The sequence below is a fragment of the Hylobates moloch genome, unplaced genomic scaffold (assembly GCF_009828535.3).
Source record: "Hylobates moloch isolate HMO894 unplaced genomic scaffold, HMol_V3 SCAFFOLD_22, whole genome shotgun sequence".
Classification (NCBI taxonomy): domain Eukaryota; kingdom Metazoa; phylum Chordata; class Mammalia; order Primates; family Hylobatidae; genus Hylobates; species Hylobates moloch.
Window position 1 is genome coordinate 2,955,357 of NW_026652297.1, and position 17,176 is coordinate 2,972,532.

The following is a 17,176-nucleotide window of genomic DNA, read 5'->3' on the forward strand; positions in this document are numbered from 1 at the left end:
CGGATCTCGCGCCGAAGGCTTCACGAATCTCCACGACCGCTGCCCAGCTCTTGCGCCAGGAAATAGCCCCTTCGCAGGAACCACCCTACCGGCCGAACAGGAGGCGGAGGGGGGGAGGCGGAGCGGCGCCGCGCTGCACTACTTTCCTCTCCGGTTGCAAATGGCTGCCTCGTTCCCCACTTTCCGCTCAGTTTCCTGACCCCCCGGTGCCGGGAGCCGGGGTTGGGCCATGCACCTCTAGGCCGCCTGCGATCACAGTCAGCCGGGGGTCGAGGGGGTGCCACCGACCACAGCCGGCCAGGCCGGGGGCGGGGCAGCTCCCGAGGCCAGAGGGGAAGGGAGGCGAGCGCAGGGCCTGGAGCGGCCGGAGGGGAGCGGGCAGAGGGCTCGCACCGCCCGCCCCTTCCTCTTCCTCGCCCACCTAGCCTCCTCCCTTCCCCGGGGGGAGCAGAAGGTGGGGGGCTCGAAGCCGCCGAGGGTGAGCGCTCGGGGTCGAGAAGCCCGGTGCTGGGTGTGTGTCAGGTTCAGCCCCACGGCCCCGCCGGCCCCGCGTCGCCGTAGCTCGCGCGGCCCCGGGCGCCGGCCGGGGCGGAGAGAGGGGCTCGGCGCTCCTGCGAGGGTCTCACGTTCCATCCGGGCCAGGCGCGGGGCGGCGCGGCATTCCTTCCGGGCTGCTGGGGAGGTGCCTCGACGTTCCATCTGGAGAGCCTCGACGTTCCGCCCGAGCCCGGCGCGGGCGGCCGGGGCGCTGGCCGGGCCCTAGGACTGAGAGGCCGCCCGGCGACGCGGATGCGGAGCCTGCTCGCCCAAGATCAAAGCCACCGGTGCTCTCTTTGTGTCCGCTCGGGATTCGCCGCCCTGGGGCTGTCCATGGAAACCTAAACTGCTGGAACCTGAGGCAGAGAACCCGTCTTTGGCTTCTTGCTGTTTTTTTGTGGGGGGAGGGTGGCCACTCCGACCTGGATTTACCGTTCTTGGCCCCCCTAAGCCCCCCCGTGCGGGGGGCGGCTGTGATCGCTCTGGCGGTTGGAGGTCGGGGAGCGGCCCGGGCTCTGGCCATGTTCTCGGATGAGGATTTCTGGATCGCCCTGTGAAGAGGTGAGTGAAGTCCGCCCGGCCAGGGCCCAGAAAGGGTTGGACTGGGGGCACAGCCAGATGGACTCTCTTAGCCAGAGCTGGCCTTTAGGTTGGAGAAGGGGGTGCCAGAGCTGGGGAGCGTTCCTTTGGCAGGGTCTGTCAAGGGAACCTGAGCCAGTCACCAGGGCAGAACTGAGGCCTGGTGTCTTGGGGTGTGCCTCTTTAAAGACTGGGGGTTCAGGGAACCACGGGAGTTTGGGAACCTGGCTAGATAGCCTCTCTGCCTGTTTATTTTTGTGTTGGGGGAGCTCGACTAAACTAGGACCCGGGCCCTGATGCCAGTACCAATCCCAGGCTGCTGCTTCTCCTCTCAGGGTTCCTTGTGGGCCTTGGGACAGAGCAACTTGGGATGGTGGGGGAGTGTGCTACTGCCAGGTCAGACTTATGCCAGTTGGACTTTAAGGTTGTTCCTACCGAGTTGGGCACCCAAAGCAGTCCCTGGAAAACTCAAGGAACCCCAGATCCTTCACCAGGCCTCCTTTCACTGGGCAAAGGGAGAGTGTGTGGAAACTGACTAGTTGTGATGAAGGGGGTGGCTGGGGCAAGAAGGAGGCGGGGCTGGGGCAGCTCTGGCCCTGCTGTTCAACTTTAAACTGCCCCTGCCTGGCAAAGTGACCCCAGTGAGGCCTAGTGCTGTCTTAGCCTGCTTTGCCTCCCCTCCTCTTGGGATGGATCTAATCTCCAGAGGATTATAGAGGAGGCCGTTGAGATTTGCTCCCTGCGAATGTAGGCTGCAAAAAATGGCTTTTGTCTTTTGCCTTCTCCCGGCCTGGTATGGAGAGCTGGCTGCCCATGAGTCCCTGGCCAGTCCTGCAAGCCCCTCCCAGACCTCTCCAACCCTTTTTTGACCAGGGATTGTTAACTGGTTTTCTGATCCTGTACCAACTGTGCAGAATGGGGTGGCCTGTGTCTCTCTGGAGGAGAAATGGCTTGATCAGAGCTCTTTTCTCCTGGAAACCAGTGATTCCACCCCTGGCAGAAGGTATTGGGAGAAAGGGTGTATATGTGCCTGCAGCTTGAGCCTCAATCCTGTGGGCCTTGCTTGGGCTGGGACTGCCCCTCTCACACCTGTCATGCTACCCAGCAGGGATTTGGCTGGTGCATTTTGCTCCCTCATTCTGTCTGCTGCAACATACATATACTAGATTTCTTTGAGTCTGGTTTTGGAAAGGAGAAAATAGGGGTTTTGCCTTTTAAAGATTTCTGAAAGGTGAGAGATGGCACGGGGTAGTGGAGTGAGGTGAGCTGTCAATCCTGCTCTCCACTCCTTCATTCTATGGAGAGTCCCTCCTGTTTGTCCCGAAACAACTTCCTTATGTAGGACTGCACCTTGTTAGCTGTGCCTGCTCTCAGGATGAGCCAGGGACACAGTTCAGAGGGTCTGCAGGGCCAGTGTTGCATTTGGATCCATCTCGGAGGGCTGACCCAAAATGGGGGTGGGAAGAGGTGTGGTTTGAGTCCAGGCTGGGAACCAGGAAGTCCTGAGTCCTACTGAAGAGCTGTTCACTCAAGGGCCTGCTTCAGCCTTACACCTCTCCAAGCGTCCATTTCCCCCTTGTCTGGGAAAATGGAGTGAAAGCTGTTGATCTGGGAGGGAGGCAGGAAGGAGAGTGGGTTGAGATAAATCCCTGTCCTTTTCTTTGCTGTTTTGGACCTCTTAGGTATAGGACTGAGGGGTGCCAGCACAGTTTTACTCCCTAGATCTGTACCTACTGTATGGGATCTCTAGTTCTGTGGAGGAAGCCTAAACTACCCCAGTTTAGATCCAGGGAAAAAAATCCTTGGTGTGTGTGTATGTCAGTTTACTGGCTGTGAATGATGGGACTGGGGAACCTGGGGTCTTTGTTGAGATATGTTCAGGGGCCTGTTAACTGGGAATCAGCATTGGGATCCCTATGCTGGACTGCAGGGATGGGGAAATAGGGACTGAGGGCTCAGGCTTTTTGGAGGTGCCCCCTGGATTATTTTTGGTAAAAGTTGTATGACATTTTTCTCTTTGCTTCTTAATCTCTCATCTTCCATGGCCCCATGAATGGGCTCTGGCTGTAGAGGATGTTAGTACTCTCTCAAGGCCAGATGAAGGTGGTTTCTGTACCTTCTTGAGCAGTACCAGCCTTACCAGCCTGAGAGGGCTGAGCTCGGGGGAGGGCTGAGGAATTTGCCCCTCTGGCCTTGTGTGAGGCAGCCCTCCTCCTACCCACTGTATTATCATTGTTGCCTTTTACTTCTTGATGTTTGTGACTCTTTTGGCCTCAACTTTGAGACCACAGTGGGTAGAGGATCTTTAGGGGTATGTGGTGGTAAGATATAGTAAGATGCAAAGGATTAGAAAACTTTAAGGGCCCCTTGGACCTTCTGGGTGTGGTCAGGACTTGAATGACTGACTGGAAGAGGGGCCTGGCTGCTGCCCTCACCTCCACCTCGCACTTCCCATGGTAGCTTCTAAGGACTCCTTGAAGTTCTGGAGCAGCTTTTATATGAGCCGGCCAGATGACCCACCCTGCTTTCCTTTCAAGTGTGGTTGTGTGGCAGGTTTGGGAAAGAGAGATGGCTTGGGAATGGAGATGATGCGTATCAGGTGATGCTTTACTTTCTCCAGTGGGTTCTGAGAGTGTTAGGGGAAAAAGGAATTTTCTTTCCTGCGACATGTCTCCAGAGGGGCATAGCCAGTATCTGGAAATAAAGGGTGAGTTCAGGGCAGAAGGAGTGATACTGTAGTTCTTAGGGAATTGATTTACTGATTTGGGGCACCTTTGAGGGTTCCCCCTGTCTCATTTGTCCCAGTCATTCAACCGTAAGTGGCTGACTGGGGTATTTGCCTTCCAGTTTGGGAGGAGGGGCTATCCTTGCTAAGGGTGGTGTGGTCACTCTGGTTAGTCAAGAAGAGTGGAAAAGGCGAGAGATGAATTTCTCAAACTTTTATTGTTTAGAGTTCTGTTTTAGGGATTTCCCCTACCTCACCACCACTTTCTCTAGGAACACTGTATACCTTCTCTGATTAAGAGAAAGGGTCTACACTTCCTACTACAAGCTGCTAACGCTTACCACTTTCTCCCTCCTTCTGTAGGATCCCTTTCCTATTCTTCATGTCTGTAATTATTGTTCTTTTTTTTCCCACTGTGCTTAATTCCCTCTGAGATCTAGGAAAATAATGCCCAAAGGTGTAAGTCTCAACTTTTTTAGGTATAACTTTAGTGTGTTTCATTTGGCTCTGATACAGGCACGCATTTCTTAGAAGAAGGGACAAGGGACCGTTATTCCCCACCCCCATGTATGTGTGTGGAAACCCTGCTTGAGGGAAGAGGAAGGAAGCTACTCCGCTGTGCTGTGCTATGTCCTGCCCTGTTTAGAACTCCTCTGAGTGGCTGTATGCTTCCTGAGACTACAACTCCCAGCATGCTTAGCCTCAGGCCTGGCTACACATGCTCAGTAACTCTCAAGGTCCACTTCTGTTAACTACTAGGGATATCTGAAGAGGAAGGGCAGTTGGTGTTGCTAAGGGCAATGACCTGAGACCTTCAGGCTGGGTGAGACCCTGAGCTCAGTTAGGGCATGGGCCAGGGGTTGGTCTGGGCTGGATTTGGGTTGGAAGTGGGTGGAAATTAGGGAGTTTCTTCTTTTGTAATGGTGATGTCCTCGTAGAAACAAGTGGCGGTGGGGGAGATCCATCCAGTAGTGTGTTCCATCTCTTGCAGTGCCTCAGACTCTGCCTCTGGGAGAGGGATTTTTGCTGGACTCAGGCTTCCTGGGTCATGACTACCCCTGGCTTGGCCCAGACTGGCCTCTAGAATGGCAGCTTACTTGAGACTTGAGGGAAAGGTGTGGGAATAGGGCTCACCAAAAGCCAAAAACCCAGAGGCGAGGCAAAGAGCAGTATTAGATGTAAATGGATATGCTTCTAGTTGGATGCTGTGGCCCCAGGAACTCTTACAGAGGAGGCTGGAAGTGGGAAAGTCAAATGGATCCCTTGAGAATCTCTCCAGAGTGTGAGAAGAGGGTACGTGTTTATCTGGGGAGGAAGTGACCCTACAGGTTAGGGAGAATGACTTTCTTGTCAGTATAGGAGTTTGTAGTATGGCTTTGCTCTGAGGTCTGGAGGGTCTGGATGCCTTCCTCCCGGGATTCTGGGAAAAGTGCTTCTTGGGAAGACTTAGTAGGCATATAGATCTCTTTCTTGGCACCAACAGGTCTCCCCGAGAGGGCCCTGCCCAGTCGGAGAGAGGGATGGACAGCCAGAAGCTGGCTGGTGAGGATAAAGATTCAGAACCGGCAGGTGAGTAGGACAGATTGTTTGTTTGCTTTTAGATTTCATGGGCAACCTTACATTTCTGGTCCTGGCACAAGGACATGAACTAAGTCTATGTAGCAGATAAGTAATGGAACAACTTTGTTCTTTGGGACAACAGTTGAAATATCATCACTCTGATCCACTCAGGTTTTGGATAATCTCATGCGTCTGGTGAGTGGACTTTGTATTAAATAGGGATGATGGCTGACACATGCGTTTGTCTGTTTATTCAGCTGATGGACCTGCAGCTTCTGAGGACCCAAGTGCCACTGAGTCAGACCTGCCCAACCCACATGTGGGAGAGGTCTCTGTCCTTAGTTCTGGGAGTCCCAGGCTTCAGGAGACTCCTCAGGACTGCAGGTAACTTGTTTGAGGGCACATGAGGGTTTTGATTTGAGAGTCTAGGGCTTTCAAGGAAGAGAATTTAGGGAAATGAGTGTTGGGGAAGCATGGGCATGCCACATCATGGGGTTGCTGGGGGCCTGGCGTGGTACCGATGCTTGTGTGTCCACAGTGGGGGTCCGGTGCGGCGTTGTGCTCTCTGTAACTGCGGGGAGCCCAGTCTACACGGGCAGCGGGAGCTACGGCGCTTTGAGTTGCCATTTGATTGGCCCCGGTGTCCAGTGGTGTCCCCTGGGGGGAGCCCAGGGCCCAGTGAGACAGTGCTGCCCAGTGAGGACCTATCACAGATTGGTTTCCCTGAGGGCCTTACACCTGCCCACCTAGGAGAACCTGGAGGTGAGTGAGGAGAATGGGGCAGGAAATGGGATAAGGGCTGGGTAGTCCTGAGCCAGCGATCCTCTTTTTGTTAATTCTTTCCTTTCTGTTTACCTCTTCCCACCTGTAAAGGGTCCTGCTGGGCTCACCATTGGTGTGCTGCATGGTCGGCAGGCGTGTGGGGGCAGGAGGGCCCAGAACTATGTGGTGTGGACAAGGCCATCTTCTCAGGGATCTCACAGGTGGGGCTGGGCCAGGGGATTGCGTAGGTGAAGGGCAGGGCTGGTGGGCTTCTGAGAGTCAGGCTGGAATGAGAAGGACCATGGGTATCCTGGGGCAGAGCTAGTGCCTGAACTGTTTGTCTGGGGAGAGCTGGCTGACACTGAGGCTCTTTCTTCACCCTGGCAGCGCTGCTCCCACTGCACCAGGCTCGGTGCCTCCATCCCTTGCCGCTCACCTGGATGTCCACGGCTTTACCACTTCCCCTGCGCGACTGCCAGTGGTTCCTTCCTATCCATGAAAACACTGCAGCTGCTATGCCCAGAGCACAGTGAGGGGGCTGCACATCTGGGTGAGAAGTACTGATCTTTGTGGTCATAGGGCAAATGAGAGACCAAGTGTGCCTTGGATTTTTGTACTCTACAGAGCACCGATCAAAGTATAGAGTTATTTACTGTTGGTCTGCCCACTAAAATAGGTGTGAACTTTGTGAGCACCAGGGTTTTGCCTGTTTCATTTACCATTGTGTCTCCAGTGCCTAGAACAGTAGCTGGCAGACGTTGGACAGGCACTCAGTAACTTTGTTGTTTGTTAATTCTGTGCCCATGGAGTGCCTGTTTTGTGTACAGCAATGTGCTGAGGCTTACAAGGAATCCATAGCTGACCTGTGGTGTCTCTACCCCCTGCAGAGGAGGCTCGCTGTGCAGTGTGTGAGGGGCCAGGGGAGTTGTGTGACCTGTTCTTCTGTACCAGCTGTGGACATCACTATCACGGGGCCTGCCTGGACACTGCTCTGACTGCCCGCAAACGTGCTGGCTGGCAGTGCCCTGAATGCAAAGTGTGCCAAGCCTGCAGGTAGGAATGGAAGGGCAGGAGGGAAGTCTTAGGCACAACACAGGTTAGGGTTGAAAATGAGGGCAGTCGGAGAAGGCCTGTTAACATGAAAACAACAAAAAAGAAAGGAAACGAGGGCAGAGAGGACACTGTAATGTTCCCTGTGCACCTGCAGGAAACCTGGGAATGACTCTAAGATGTTGGTTTGTGAGACGTGTGACAAAGGATACCATACTTTCTGCCTAAAACCACCCATGGAGGAACTGCCTGCTCACTCTTGGAAGTGCAAGGTGAGTGTACCCTGATTCTTCCCTATTGTCCCTAACTGTGCCTCCTACAGCATTCTCTGTCTTGACAAGTTGTGTACTTTCATTTAGTCTTTGCTGTCTGACCAATGCCTGTTTTGCCCACTCCCTTCCCTTAGGCATGCCGGGTGTGCCGGGCCTGTGGGGCGGGCTCAGCAGAACTGAATCCTAACTCGGAGTGGTTTGAGAACTACTCTCTCTGTCACCGCTGTCACAAAGCCCAGGGAGGTCAGCCTGTCAGCTCCGTTGCTGAGCAGCATACCCCTGTGTGTAGCAGGTAAGTGGTGTGGACTGACTGAGATTGGGCTGGCAGGTTGGAAGGACTGAGATTGGCAGGGGCCTTATTAAATTGAGTGGACTTTGAGAGGAGAGCCCTAAGGTGGGCAGTGCCATTCACAGCATTTGTGCATTGCCCCAGTGTGCTGTCTAGGATTTGTTAGCTGGTGAGAGCCACAGTGCCTGCTCCCCTGTACCCTCTGCAGATTTTCACCCCCAGAGCCTGGCGATACCCCCACTGACGAGCCTGATGCTCTGTACGTTGCATGCCAAGGGCAGCCAAAGGGTGGGCACGTGACCTCTATGCAACCCAAGGAACCGGGGCCCCTGCAATGTGAAGCCAAACCACTAGGTGAGTAGGGTTTGAGGGTCCCTGAAATTCATCCCCTTTTATTCTGTGGCAAGAGACAGTTTGTGCATTGCCCCAGACCCCACACTTTCTGTGGAGTAGATATGAGCTAGATAGGAGCATCGTGTTGTTGTGTCTGCAGGGAGAGCAGGGGTCCAACTTGAGCCCCAGTTGGAGGCCCCCCTAAACGAGGAGATGCCACTGCTGCCCCCACCTGAGGAGTCACCCCTGTCCCCACCACCTGAGGAATCACCCACGTCCCCACCACCTGAGGCATCACGCCTGTCCCCGCCACCTGAGGAATCGCCCGCATCCCCGCTTCCTGAGGCATTGCACCTGTCCCAGCCACCAGAGGAATCGCCCCTCTCTCCGCCGCCTGAGGAGTCTCCTCTGTCTCCCCCACCTGAATCATCACCTTTTTCTCCACTGGAGGAGTCGCCCTTCTCTCCACCGGAAGAGTCACCCCCATCTCCTGCACTTGAGACGCCTCTATCCCCACCACCTGAAGCATCGCCCCTGTCCCCACCATTTGAGGAATCTCCTTTGTCCCCACCACCTGAGGAATTGCCCACTTCCCCGCCACCTGAAGCATCTCGCCTGTCTCCACTGTCCGAGGAGTCACCCATGTCCCCTCCACCTGAAGAGTCACCCATGTCTCCACCACCGGAGGCAGCTCGTCTGTTCCCACCATTTGAAGAGTCTCCTCTGTCCCCTCCACCTGAGGAGTCTCCCCTCTCCCCACCACCTGAGGCATCACGCCTGTCCCCACCACCTGAGGACTCGCCTATGTCCCCACCACCTGAAGAATCACCTATGTCCCCCCCACCTGAGGTCTCGCGCCTATGCCCCCTGCCTGTGGCGTCACGCCTGTCCCCACCGCCTGAGGAATCTCCCTTGTCCCCACCACCTGAGGAGTCTCCCACGTCCCCTCCACCTGAGGCTTCACGCCTCTCCCCACCACCTGAGGACTCCCCCACATCCCCACCACCTGAGGACTCCCCTGCTCCCCCACGACCGGAGGACTCGCTCATGTCCCTGCCGCTGGAGGAGTCACCCCTGTCACCACTACCTGAGGAGCCGCAACTCTGCCCCCCGTCCGAGGAGCCGCGCCTGTCACCCCGGCCTGAGGAGCCACACCTGCCCCTGCAGCCTGAGGAGCCACACCTGTCCCCCCGGCCTGAGGAGCCGCACCTATCTCCGCAGGCTGAGGAGCCACACCTGTACCCCCAGCCTGAGGAGCCATGCCTGTGCGCTGTGCCTGAGGAGCCACACTTGTCCCCCCAGGCTGAGGGACCACATCTGTCCCCTCAGCCTGAGGAATTGCACCTGTCCCCCAAGACTGAGGAGCCGCACCTGTCTCCTGTGCCTGAGGAGCCATGCTTGTCCCCCCAGCCTGAGGAATCACACCTGTCCCCCCAGTCTGAGGAACCATGCCTGTCCCCCCGGCCTGAGGAATTGCATCTGTCCCCTCAGCTTGAGGAGCCACCCCTGTCCCCTCGGCCTGAAGAGCCCGCAGAGGAGCCAGGCCAATGCCCTGGACCTGAGGAGCTGCCCTTGTTCCCTCCCCATGGGGAACCATCCTTATCTCCCTTGCTTGGAGAGCCAGCCCTGTCTGAGCCTGGGGAACCACCTCTGTCCCCTCTGCCCGAGGAGCTGCCCTTGTCCCCATCTGGGGAGCCATCCTTATCACCTCAGCTGATGCCACCAGGTAAGGGGATGTTAGTACGCTCTTACTCTGGAACAGCTGTAACTCTTCATGGCACATCTAATCTAAGAGCCCCTCTTTTTTCTCTTTCCTTCCAGATCCCCTTCCTCCTCCGCTCTCACCCATTATCACAGCTGTGGCCCCACCGGCCCTGTCTCCTTTGGGGGAGTTAGAGTACCCCTTTGGTTCCAAAGGGGACAGTGACCCTGAGTCACCCTTGGCTGCCCCCATCCTGGAGACACCCATCAGCCCTCCACCAGAAGCTAACTGCACTGACCCTGAGCCTGTCCCCCCTATGATCCTTCCCCCATCTCCAGGCTCCCCAATGGGGCCGGCTTCTCCCATCCTGATGGATCCCCTTCCCCCTCAGTGTTCGCCACTCCTTCAGCATTCCCTGGCTCCCCAAAACTCCCCTCCTTCTCAGTGCTCTCCTCCTGCCCTGCCACTGTCCGTTCCCTCCCCGTTGAGTCCCATAGGGAAGGTCGTGGGAGTCTCAGATGAGGCTGAGCTGCACGAGATGGAGACGGAGAAAGTTTCAGAACCTGAATGCCCAGCCTTGGAACCCAGTGCCACCAGTCCTCTCCCTTCCCCAATGGGGGACCTTTCCTGCCCCGCCCCCAGCCCTGCCCCAGCCCTGGATGACTTCTCTGGCCTAGGGGAAGACACAGCCCCTCTGGATGGGATTGATGCTCCGGGTTCACAGCCAGAGGCTGGACAGACCCCTGGCAGTTTGGCTAGTGAACTTAAAGGCTCCCCTGTGCTCCTGGACCCCGAGGAGCTGGCCCCCGTGACCCCTATGGAGGTCTACCCTGAATGTAAGCAGACAGCAGGGCAGGGCTCACCATGTGAAGAACAGGAAGAGCCACGTGCACCGGTGGCCCCCACACCACCCACTCTCATCAAATCCGACATCGTTAACGAGATCTCTAATCTGAGCCAGGGCGATGCCAGTGCCAGTTTTCCTGGCTTAGAGCCCCTCCTGGGCTCTCCAGACCCAGAGGGTGGTGGCTCCCTGTCCATGGAGCTGGGGGTCTCTACGGATGTTAGTCCAGCCCGAGATGAGGGCTCCCTACGGCTCTGTACCGACTCACTGCCAGAGACTGATGACTCACTATTGTGCGATGCTGGGACAGCTATCAGTGGAGGCAAAGCTGAGGGGGAGAAGGGGCGGCGGCGCAGCTCCCCAGCCCGTTCCCGCATCAAACAGGTGAGGGGCTGTCTAGCTGCGGGATGTGATCAGAGTTAGCCCACTGTCAGAGGTACAGTCCTGTGTCACTGATACCTTCCCACCTTGCTTTGCGAATCCTAGACTTGGAGATCCTTTATTCCAGTTATTAAGGAGAAAATACTAATACGTAGAAGGGACAAGTAACTTGCCGAGATTCATGGTTACTCAGTCATAGAATTGGGACCAGAAACTTGGTTCTTTCAAGCCACTGTTTTTTTCTCCTTGTCCATGTCAGCCACTCTTGGGAGGGGAAGAATGGGTTTGGGCTAGAGCTATGCGCTTGTTGATATCTGGGAGTTTGGCCTTTTCCCCTGCCCTGAGTGGGACTCCTGGGCTTATTACAACTGTCTTACTCTGTCCATTTGTCACTTCTTCTGTTCAAATGTGTAAACCCAACACACTAGCCCTTGACACGCTCCTGTCATTGTCCCGTTCTTTCACTCAGGGTCGCAGCAGCAGTTTCCCAGGAAGACGCCGGCCTCGTGGAGGAGCCCATGGAGGACGTGGTAGAGGCCGGGCCCGGCTAAAGTCAACTGCTTCTTCCATTGAGACTCTGGTAGTAAGGAGACGCCTCCTATTCCTCCCATCCCCCAGCCATGCTTTAGCACCCTCTGAGTCCTGCCAGTCCCTTGCGTGCTGGCCTACCTGCCTGCTCGTCTAGGGCCTGTCTGGCTGTGTCTGAATTCCTGGCCACTTGGCCCCCAGGTTTTTCTGAAATCTCTGCTATCAGGCTGAGGCTCAGTTTGGGAGCTGGGGTGTTCTGTCTGTTATTCCTGGCTTTCGGCCTTCATCTTAGCCAAGGGTTCACACTTTCTTCCCCCAACACCAAAGAGGAAAGTAGCTTGGTGGGGGCAGATTTATCTGCCTCACTTTCCACAACTCTCTGCCCATCAGGTTGCTGACATTGATAGCTCTCCCAGTAAGGAGGAGGAGGAAGAAGATGATGACACCATGCAGAATACCGTGGTTCTCTTCTCCAACACAGACAAATTTGTCCTAATGCAGGTACCATACAGTGAGACCTGGCACACTGAACATTGTGTATGTGTGTGTTTTGGTGAGGGGATAGATGGGTAAAACTGGACCTACTTTTGGGGATACCCAGCTAATGAGAAAACAGACCATGAATTCTAATCATGTTGTTCATTGGTTTGTCCATCCATCACATTTCTCTTGAGTATCTCTGAACTTGGCACTGAGCTAGGAGCTACAGAAATAGCAGTGAAAAAGTCTTTGCCCTTTTGAAGTTTATAGCTTAGGGAACTTACATGTGTCCTCACTTGAATAATCTTGAAGCTCATAGAATTTTTTCACATATGTGATTCTCACCTGACCAGTCTTTACCCCATCTTATCTTCCTTTAATTTCTTCTTACCTTTGCCCATGTCAGGCTTTATAAATTCAAGTGACCTGATTAGGTGAGTGAGGCATCCTAGGAAGGTGCAGGGTCCCTTGGTAGCTGACAGCGTCCTAATGCTGTGGGATGGGCTTCCTGACTCTGGTCACAAATCAGTGTTGTAGTGTCATAGTAGGCTGGATCTGAGTGGGATGGGGAGATCTAGTTGGACATTTGGGTTTCTCTGTGTTTCCCCAGGACATGTGTGTGGTATGTGGCAGCTTTGGCCGGGGGGCAGAGGGCCACCTCCTTGCCTGTTCGCAGTGCTCTCAGTGCTATCACCCTTACTGTGTCAACAGCAAGGTGAGTTCAGGGCCCAAGAGGTGCAGGCTGGGGAATAGGGTCAGTTAATTCTTACCCTAGTTCCTTGTCCTGGCCATACCACCTCTTCAAGCGGCCATTGGTCATGGATGTTGTTCATTAGTCACCAGTGGTTATCAAACTCTTCTTGGGGAAAAGTACTTTGGAACTCAAGGTGGACTTGATAGTTTCTTTGTGGTAGGCCCTGACTTGCTGGTATAATTCAGTCCATCGTAAAAAATAACAACAAGGCCGGGCATGGTGGCTCCCACCTGTAATCCCAGCACTTTGGGAGGCCTAGGTGGGTGGATCACCTGAGATTAGGAGTTCAGGACCATTGTGGCCAACATGGTGAAACCCTGTCTCTACTAAAAATACAAAAATTAGGCGAGTGTGGTAGCGTGTGCCTGTAATCTCAGCAACTCGGGAGGCCGAGGCAGGACAATTGCTTGAACCCAGGAGGCGGAGGTTGCAGTGAGCCGAGATCACGCCACTGCACTCCACTCCAGCCTGGGCAACAGAGCGAGATCCGTCTCAAAAAAAAAAAAAAAAAAAAAAAAAGAAAAGAAAAACTAGGGGACCTAATTCGGTCCACAGTCTCTTTTTAGGGGCTTGGCTAGTGGAAAGATTGCTATTCCATTCACAATGAGGCAGTGGCTAGTGCAGCTCTTCTCTGATCAGCAGAGATCATTGGGAGCCTAAGTTTAGAGTCACTGTTCTGGGGACAAGGGTGTTCTGCCTAAGTCTCCGTGTGCTCAGATGGAGGCCTAGTCTCTGCATTGGGGTTCCTCCAGCCTCACCCTTAGAAGTCCTACCTCCTAGGCTGGGCACGGTGTCACATACCTGTAATCCCAGCACTTCACTTCGGGAGGCTGAGGCGGGTGGATCACCTAAGGTCAGGAGTTGGTGACCAGCCTGACTAACATGGTGAAACTCCGTCTCTACTAAATACAAAAAAATTAGCCGGGCGTGGTGGCAGATGCCTGTAATCACAGCTACTTGGGAGGCTGAGACAAGTGAATCGCTTGTACCTGGCGGAGGTTGCAGTGAGCCGAGATCGCGCCATTGCACTCCAGCCTGGGGAACAAGAGCAAAACTCCGTCTCCAAAAAAAAAAAAAAAAAAAAAAAAAAAAAGAAGTTCCACCTCTTTTCCACCTCACACCCTGAGAAGTTCCCATCTTCTGCCCCAGATCACCAAGGTGATGCTGCTCAAGGGCTGGCGTTGTGTGGAGTGTATTGTGTGTGAGGTGTGTGGCCAGGCCTCCGACCCCTCACGCCTGCTGCTCTGTGATGACTGTGATATTAGCTACCACACATACTGCCTGGACCCCCCACTGCTCACCGTCCCCAAGGGCGGCTGGAAGTGCAAGTGGTAAGGAGACTGGGATCTTCAGTGGAGCCCTGGGGCGTTGAGATGTTGAAGTGGATATGATGTTGAGTATGTGACAGAGGCTGGGTTTAGGAGGCCAGGCTGGTGGCTTGGGTTTCTGGTGAGGGGACTTCTGGGTACTTTGGGTAGGTTGGGTGCTAAGGCTCTGTTTTCCTGCTCCTACCAGGTGTGTGTCCTGTATGCAGTGTGGGGCTGCTTCCCCTGGCTTCCACTGTGAATGGCAGAATAGTTACACACACTGTGGGCCCTGTGCCAGCCTGGTGACCTGCCCTATCTGTCATGCTCCTTATGTAGAAGAGGACCTACTAATCCAGTGCCGCCACTGTGAACGGTGAGAACATCCCTTTCTCCTCACTTTGGACCTGTTGCCAGCCTCGCATTGCCTGAGCTTATTTCCTCCAGTCTCTGTTCTCCAGGTGGATGCATGCTGGCTGTGAGAGCCTCTTCACAGAGGACGATGTGGAGCAGGCAGCCGATGAAGGCTTTGACTGTGTCTCCTGCCAGCCCTATGTGGTAAAGCCTGTGGGTGAGTACCAGCTGCTGGGTAGGGGGAGGAGTCAGGGCAGGGGTACCTTGCTTTGGGACAGGACCTCAGCCACCTCCGTTTGTCCTTCTCTCTGTAGCGCCTGTTGCACCTCCAGAGCTGGTGCCCATGAAGGTGAAAGAGCCAGGTGAGTCACAGAAATTTTGAATGCCAAAGCCAGACCAGACGTCAGACATCATCTAGTCTAGCTCCAACCCCCTAGCTTCATCTCCTTATTTTAAGAGGAGGAAACTCAGACCCAGGGATGTTAAGTGGCCTGCCCAAGGTCACCTAGTAAGGTAGTGGCAAAGTTATGCCTAGAACCAAGATCTCCAGCTTCCTGGGCAGTGTTCCTTTCATCAGGCACCATGGTCTCTTCACTGCCAGAATTTCTTTTTTTTTTTGAGACGGAGTCTCGCTCTGTCGCCCAGGCTGGAGTGCAGTGGCGCAATCTCGGCTCACTGCAAGCTCCGCCTCCCGGGTTCACGCCATTCTCCTGCCTCAGCCTCTCCGAGTAGCTGGGACTACAGGCGCCCACCACGACGCCCGGCTAATTTTTTGTATTTTTAGTAGAGACGGGGTTTCACCGTGGTCTCGATCTCCTGACCTCGTGATTCGCCTGCCTCGGCCTCCCAAAGTGCTGGGATTACAAGCTTGAGCCACTGCGCCCGGCCCAGAATTTCATCTTCAGAACTTTTATTTATTTATTTATTTATTTTTGAGATGGAGTCTCGCTCTGTTGCCCAGGCTGGAGTGCGGTGGCACAAGCTCGGCTCACTGCAAGCTTCGCCTCCCGGGTTCACGCCATTCTCCTGCTTCAGCCTCTCCGAGTAGCTGGGACTACAGGTGCCCGCCACCACGCCCGGCTAATTTTTTGTATTTTTTAGTAGAGACGGGGTTTCACCGTGTTAGCCAGGATGGTCTCGATCTCCTGACCTCGTGATCTGCCAGCCTTGGCCTCCCAAAGTGCTGGGATTACAAGCGTGAGCACCGCGCCCAGCTGAGAACATAACTCTTTTTCCTAAGTGAAAGGGGCCAGGGACATCTCCATCGTGATATGGCACTGCTGCTGGCATCTAGGACACTGTGTGCTGGCATTCAGCAAGTAGGGGCCCTCATAGCCCCAGACAGCAAGAGAATCTATTTAGTGAACCTAGGGTTAATCATGAGCAAAGGCAGGCTTCTGAGTTACGGTCCCTCTCTGAATATCCCTGGGTCACTGACAGAGAACTCGGGCCTCAGCCAGTGCCCCTTGGTGGCCTGTTCTCCCCCGCATTTAGACCCTAAGCTGGACTTTTGTCACTGCCTTTGTCTCAGCTAAGGATATAGGTTGAAACTTGCAGTTCTGGTTTCCCTGGGGCTTCCATCCAGGGATCACACACTCTTTCCTCTTATGCAGAGCCCCAGTACTTTCGCTTCGAAGGTGTGTGGCTGACAGAAACTGGCATGGCCTTGCTGCGTAACCTGACCATGTCACCCCTGCACAAGCGGCGCCAACGGCGAGGACGGCTTGGCCTCCCAGGCGAGGCAGGATTGGAGGGTTCTGAGCCCTCAGATGCCCTTGGCCCTGATGACAAGAAGGATGGGGACCTGGACACCGATGAGCTGCTCAAGGGTGAAGGTTAGCTTGGGGAATCTTAGGGAGCGGCAGAGTAGGGGGAGTGTGACTCTGGGAGTGGGATGTTGGGTGGGGGCTACATTGCCACTCACAGTTACCCTTAAGCACTGCTGTCTTGTCTAAGTGGCTCTGAGGCAAGGTATTCAGCTCTCAGTGGCAGGATGACAAGGTTAAAAGGGCCCATAGTTCTGATCTGCCTCCATCTCTTCTGTCACCATACACAGGTGGTGTGGAGCACATGGAGTGCGAAATTAAACTGGAGGGCCCTGTCAGCCCTGATGTGGAGCCTGGCAAAGAGGAGACCGAGGAAAGCAAAAAACGCAAGCGTAAACCTTATCGGCCTGGTGAGGTCCTGGGATGGGGTTGTGGGGTGGTGGGGTGGTGCGGGGCAGCTCAACAGGTCCCCCAGCGGCTTCTCATCCGCAGCTCTGCCTCCTCATAGGCATTGGTGGCTTCATGGTGCGACAGCGGAAATCCCACACACGCACGAAAAAGGGGCCTGCTGCACAGGCGGAGGTGTTGAGTGGGGATGGGCAGCCCGACGAGGGTGAGACGGGTGAGGGCACCAGTGGGGCCTGGGAGAAGGTGGGGCAATGCTAGAGAGACCCAGGGGGTGGACTCATTGAAAGGGCCAAGAGGGTGGTAGACCCAGCTGGTGTTGTGGGAGAGAGTAGGCACAAAGCGTCACCCTACAAGTTGGGAGCAGCATGCTCTCAACCCACAGTCTGACACTTCCGTTCTGTCCACAGTGATACCTGCTGACCTGCCTGCAGAGGGAGCCGTGGAGCAGAGCTTAGCTGAAGGGGATGAGAAGAAGAAGCAACAGCGGCGAGGGCGCAAGAAGAGCAAACTGGAGGACATGTTCCCTGCTTACCTGCAGGTGGGTCTCA

General features: G+C 55.0%; 1 protein-coding gene across 8 annotated transcripts in view; it reads left to right on the forward strand.

The window, feature by feature from the left end:
* Positions 1-674: 674 nt before the first annotated feature.
* Positions 675-17,176, forward strand: part of KMT2D (lysine methyltransferase 2D) — a 41,553-nt gene continuing 25,051 nt past the window's right edge. For 4 of the 8 annotated variants that reach the window (XM_058433331.1, XM_058433336.1, XM_058433337.1 and 1 more), the window contains exons 1-16: positions 7,348-7,485; positions 7,620-7,777; positions 7,983-8,128; positions 8,268-9,833; positions 9,929-11,037; positions 11,504-11,617; positions 11,953-12,063; positions 12,653-12,757; positions 13,946-14,127; positions 14,312-14,476; positions 14,562-14,671; positions 14,769-14,816; positions 16,068-16,289; positions 16,511-16,630; positions 16,729-16,842; positions 17,036-17,166. In XM_058433331.1, the coding sequence (XP_058289314.1) occupies positions 7,393-7,485; positions 7,620-7,777; positions 7,983-8,128; positions 8,268-9,833; positions 9,929-11,037; positions 11,504-11,617; positions 11,953-12,063; positions 12,653-12,757; positions 13,946-14,127; positions 14,312-14,476; positions 14,562-14,671; positions 14,769-14,816; positions 16,068-16,289; positions 16,511-16,630; positions 16,729-16,842; positions 17,036-17,166 (4,494 nt within the window). In that variant the 5' untranslated portion in view covers positions 7,348-7,392. Of the gene's footprint in view, positions 1,099-5,324; positions 5,411-5,658; positions 5,786-5,939; positions 6,164-6,274; positions 6,385-6,550; positions 6,714-7,050; positions 7,217-7,347; positions 7,486-7,619; positions 7,778-7,982; positions 8,129-8,267; positions 9,834-9,928; positions 11,038-11,503; positions 11,618-11,952; positions 12,064-12,652; positions 12,758-13,945; positions 14,128-14,311; positions 14,477-14,561; positions 14,672-14,768; positions 14,817-16,067; positions 16,290-16,510; positions 16,631-16,728; positions 16,843-17,035; positions 17,167-17,176 lie in introns of those variants that run through there. The other 4 variants (XM_032143463.2, XM_058433335.1, XM_058433334.1 and 1 more) reach the window with 4 other exon arrangements.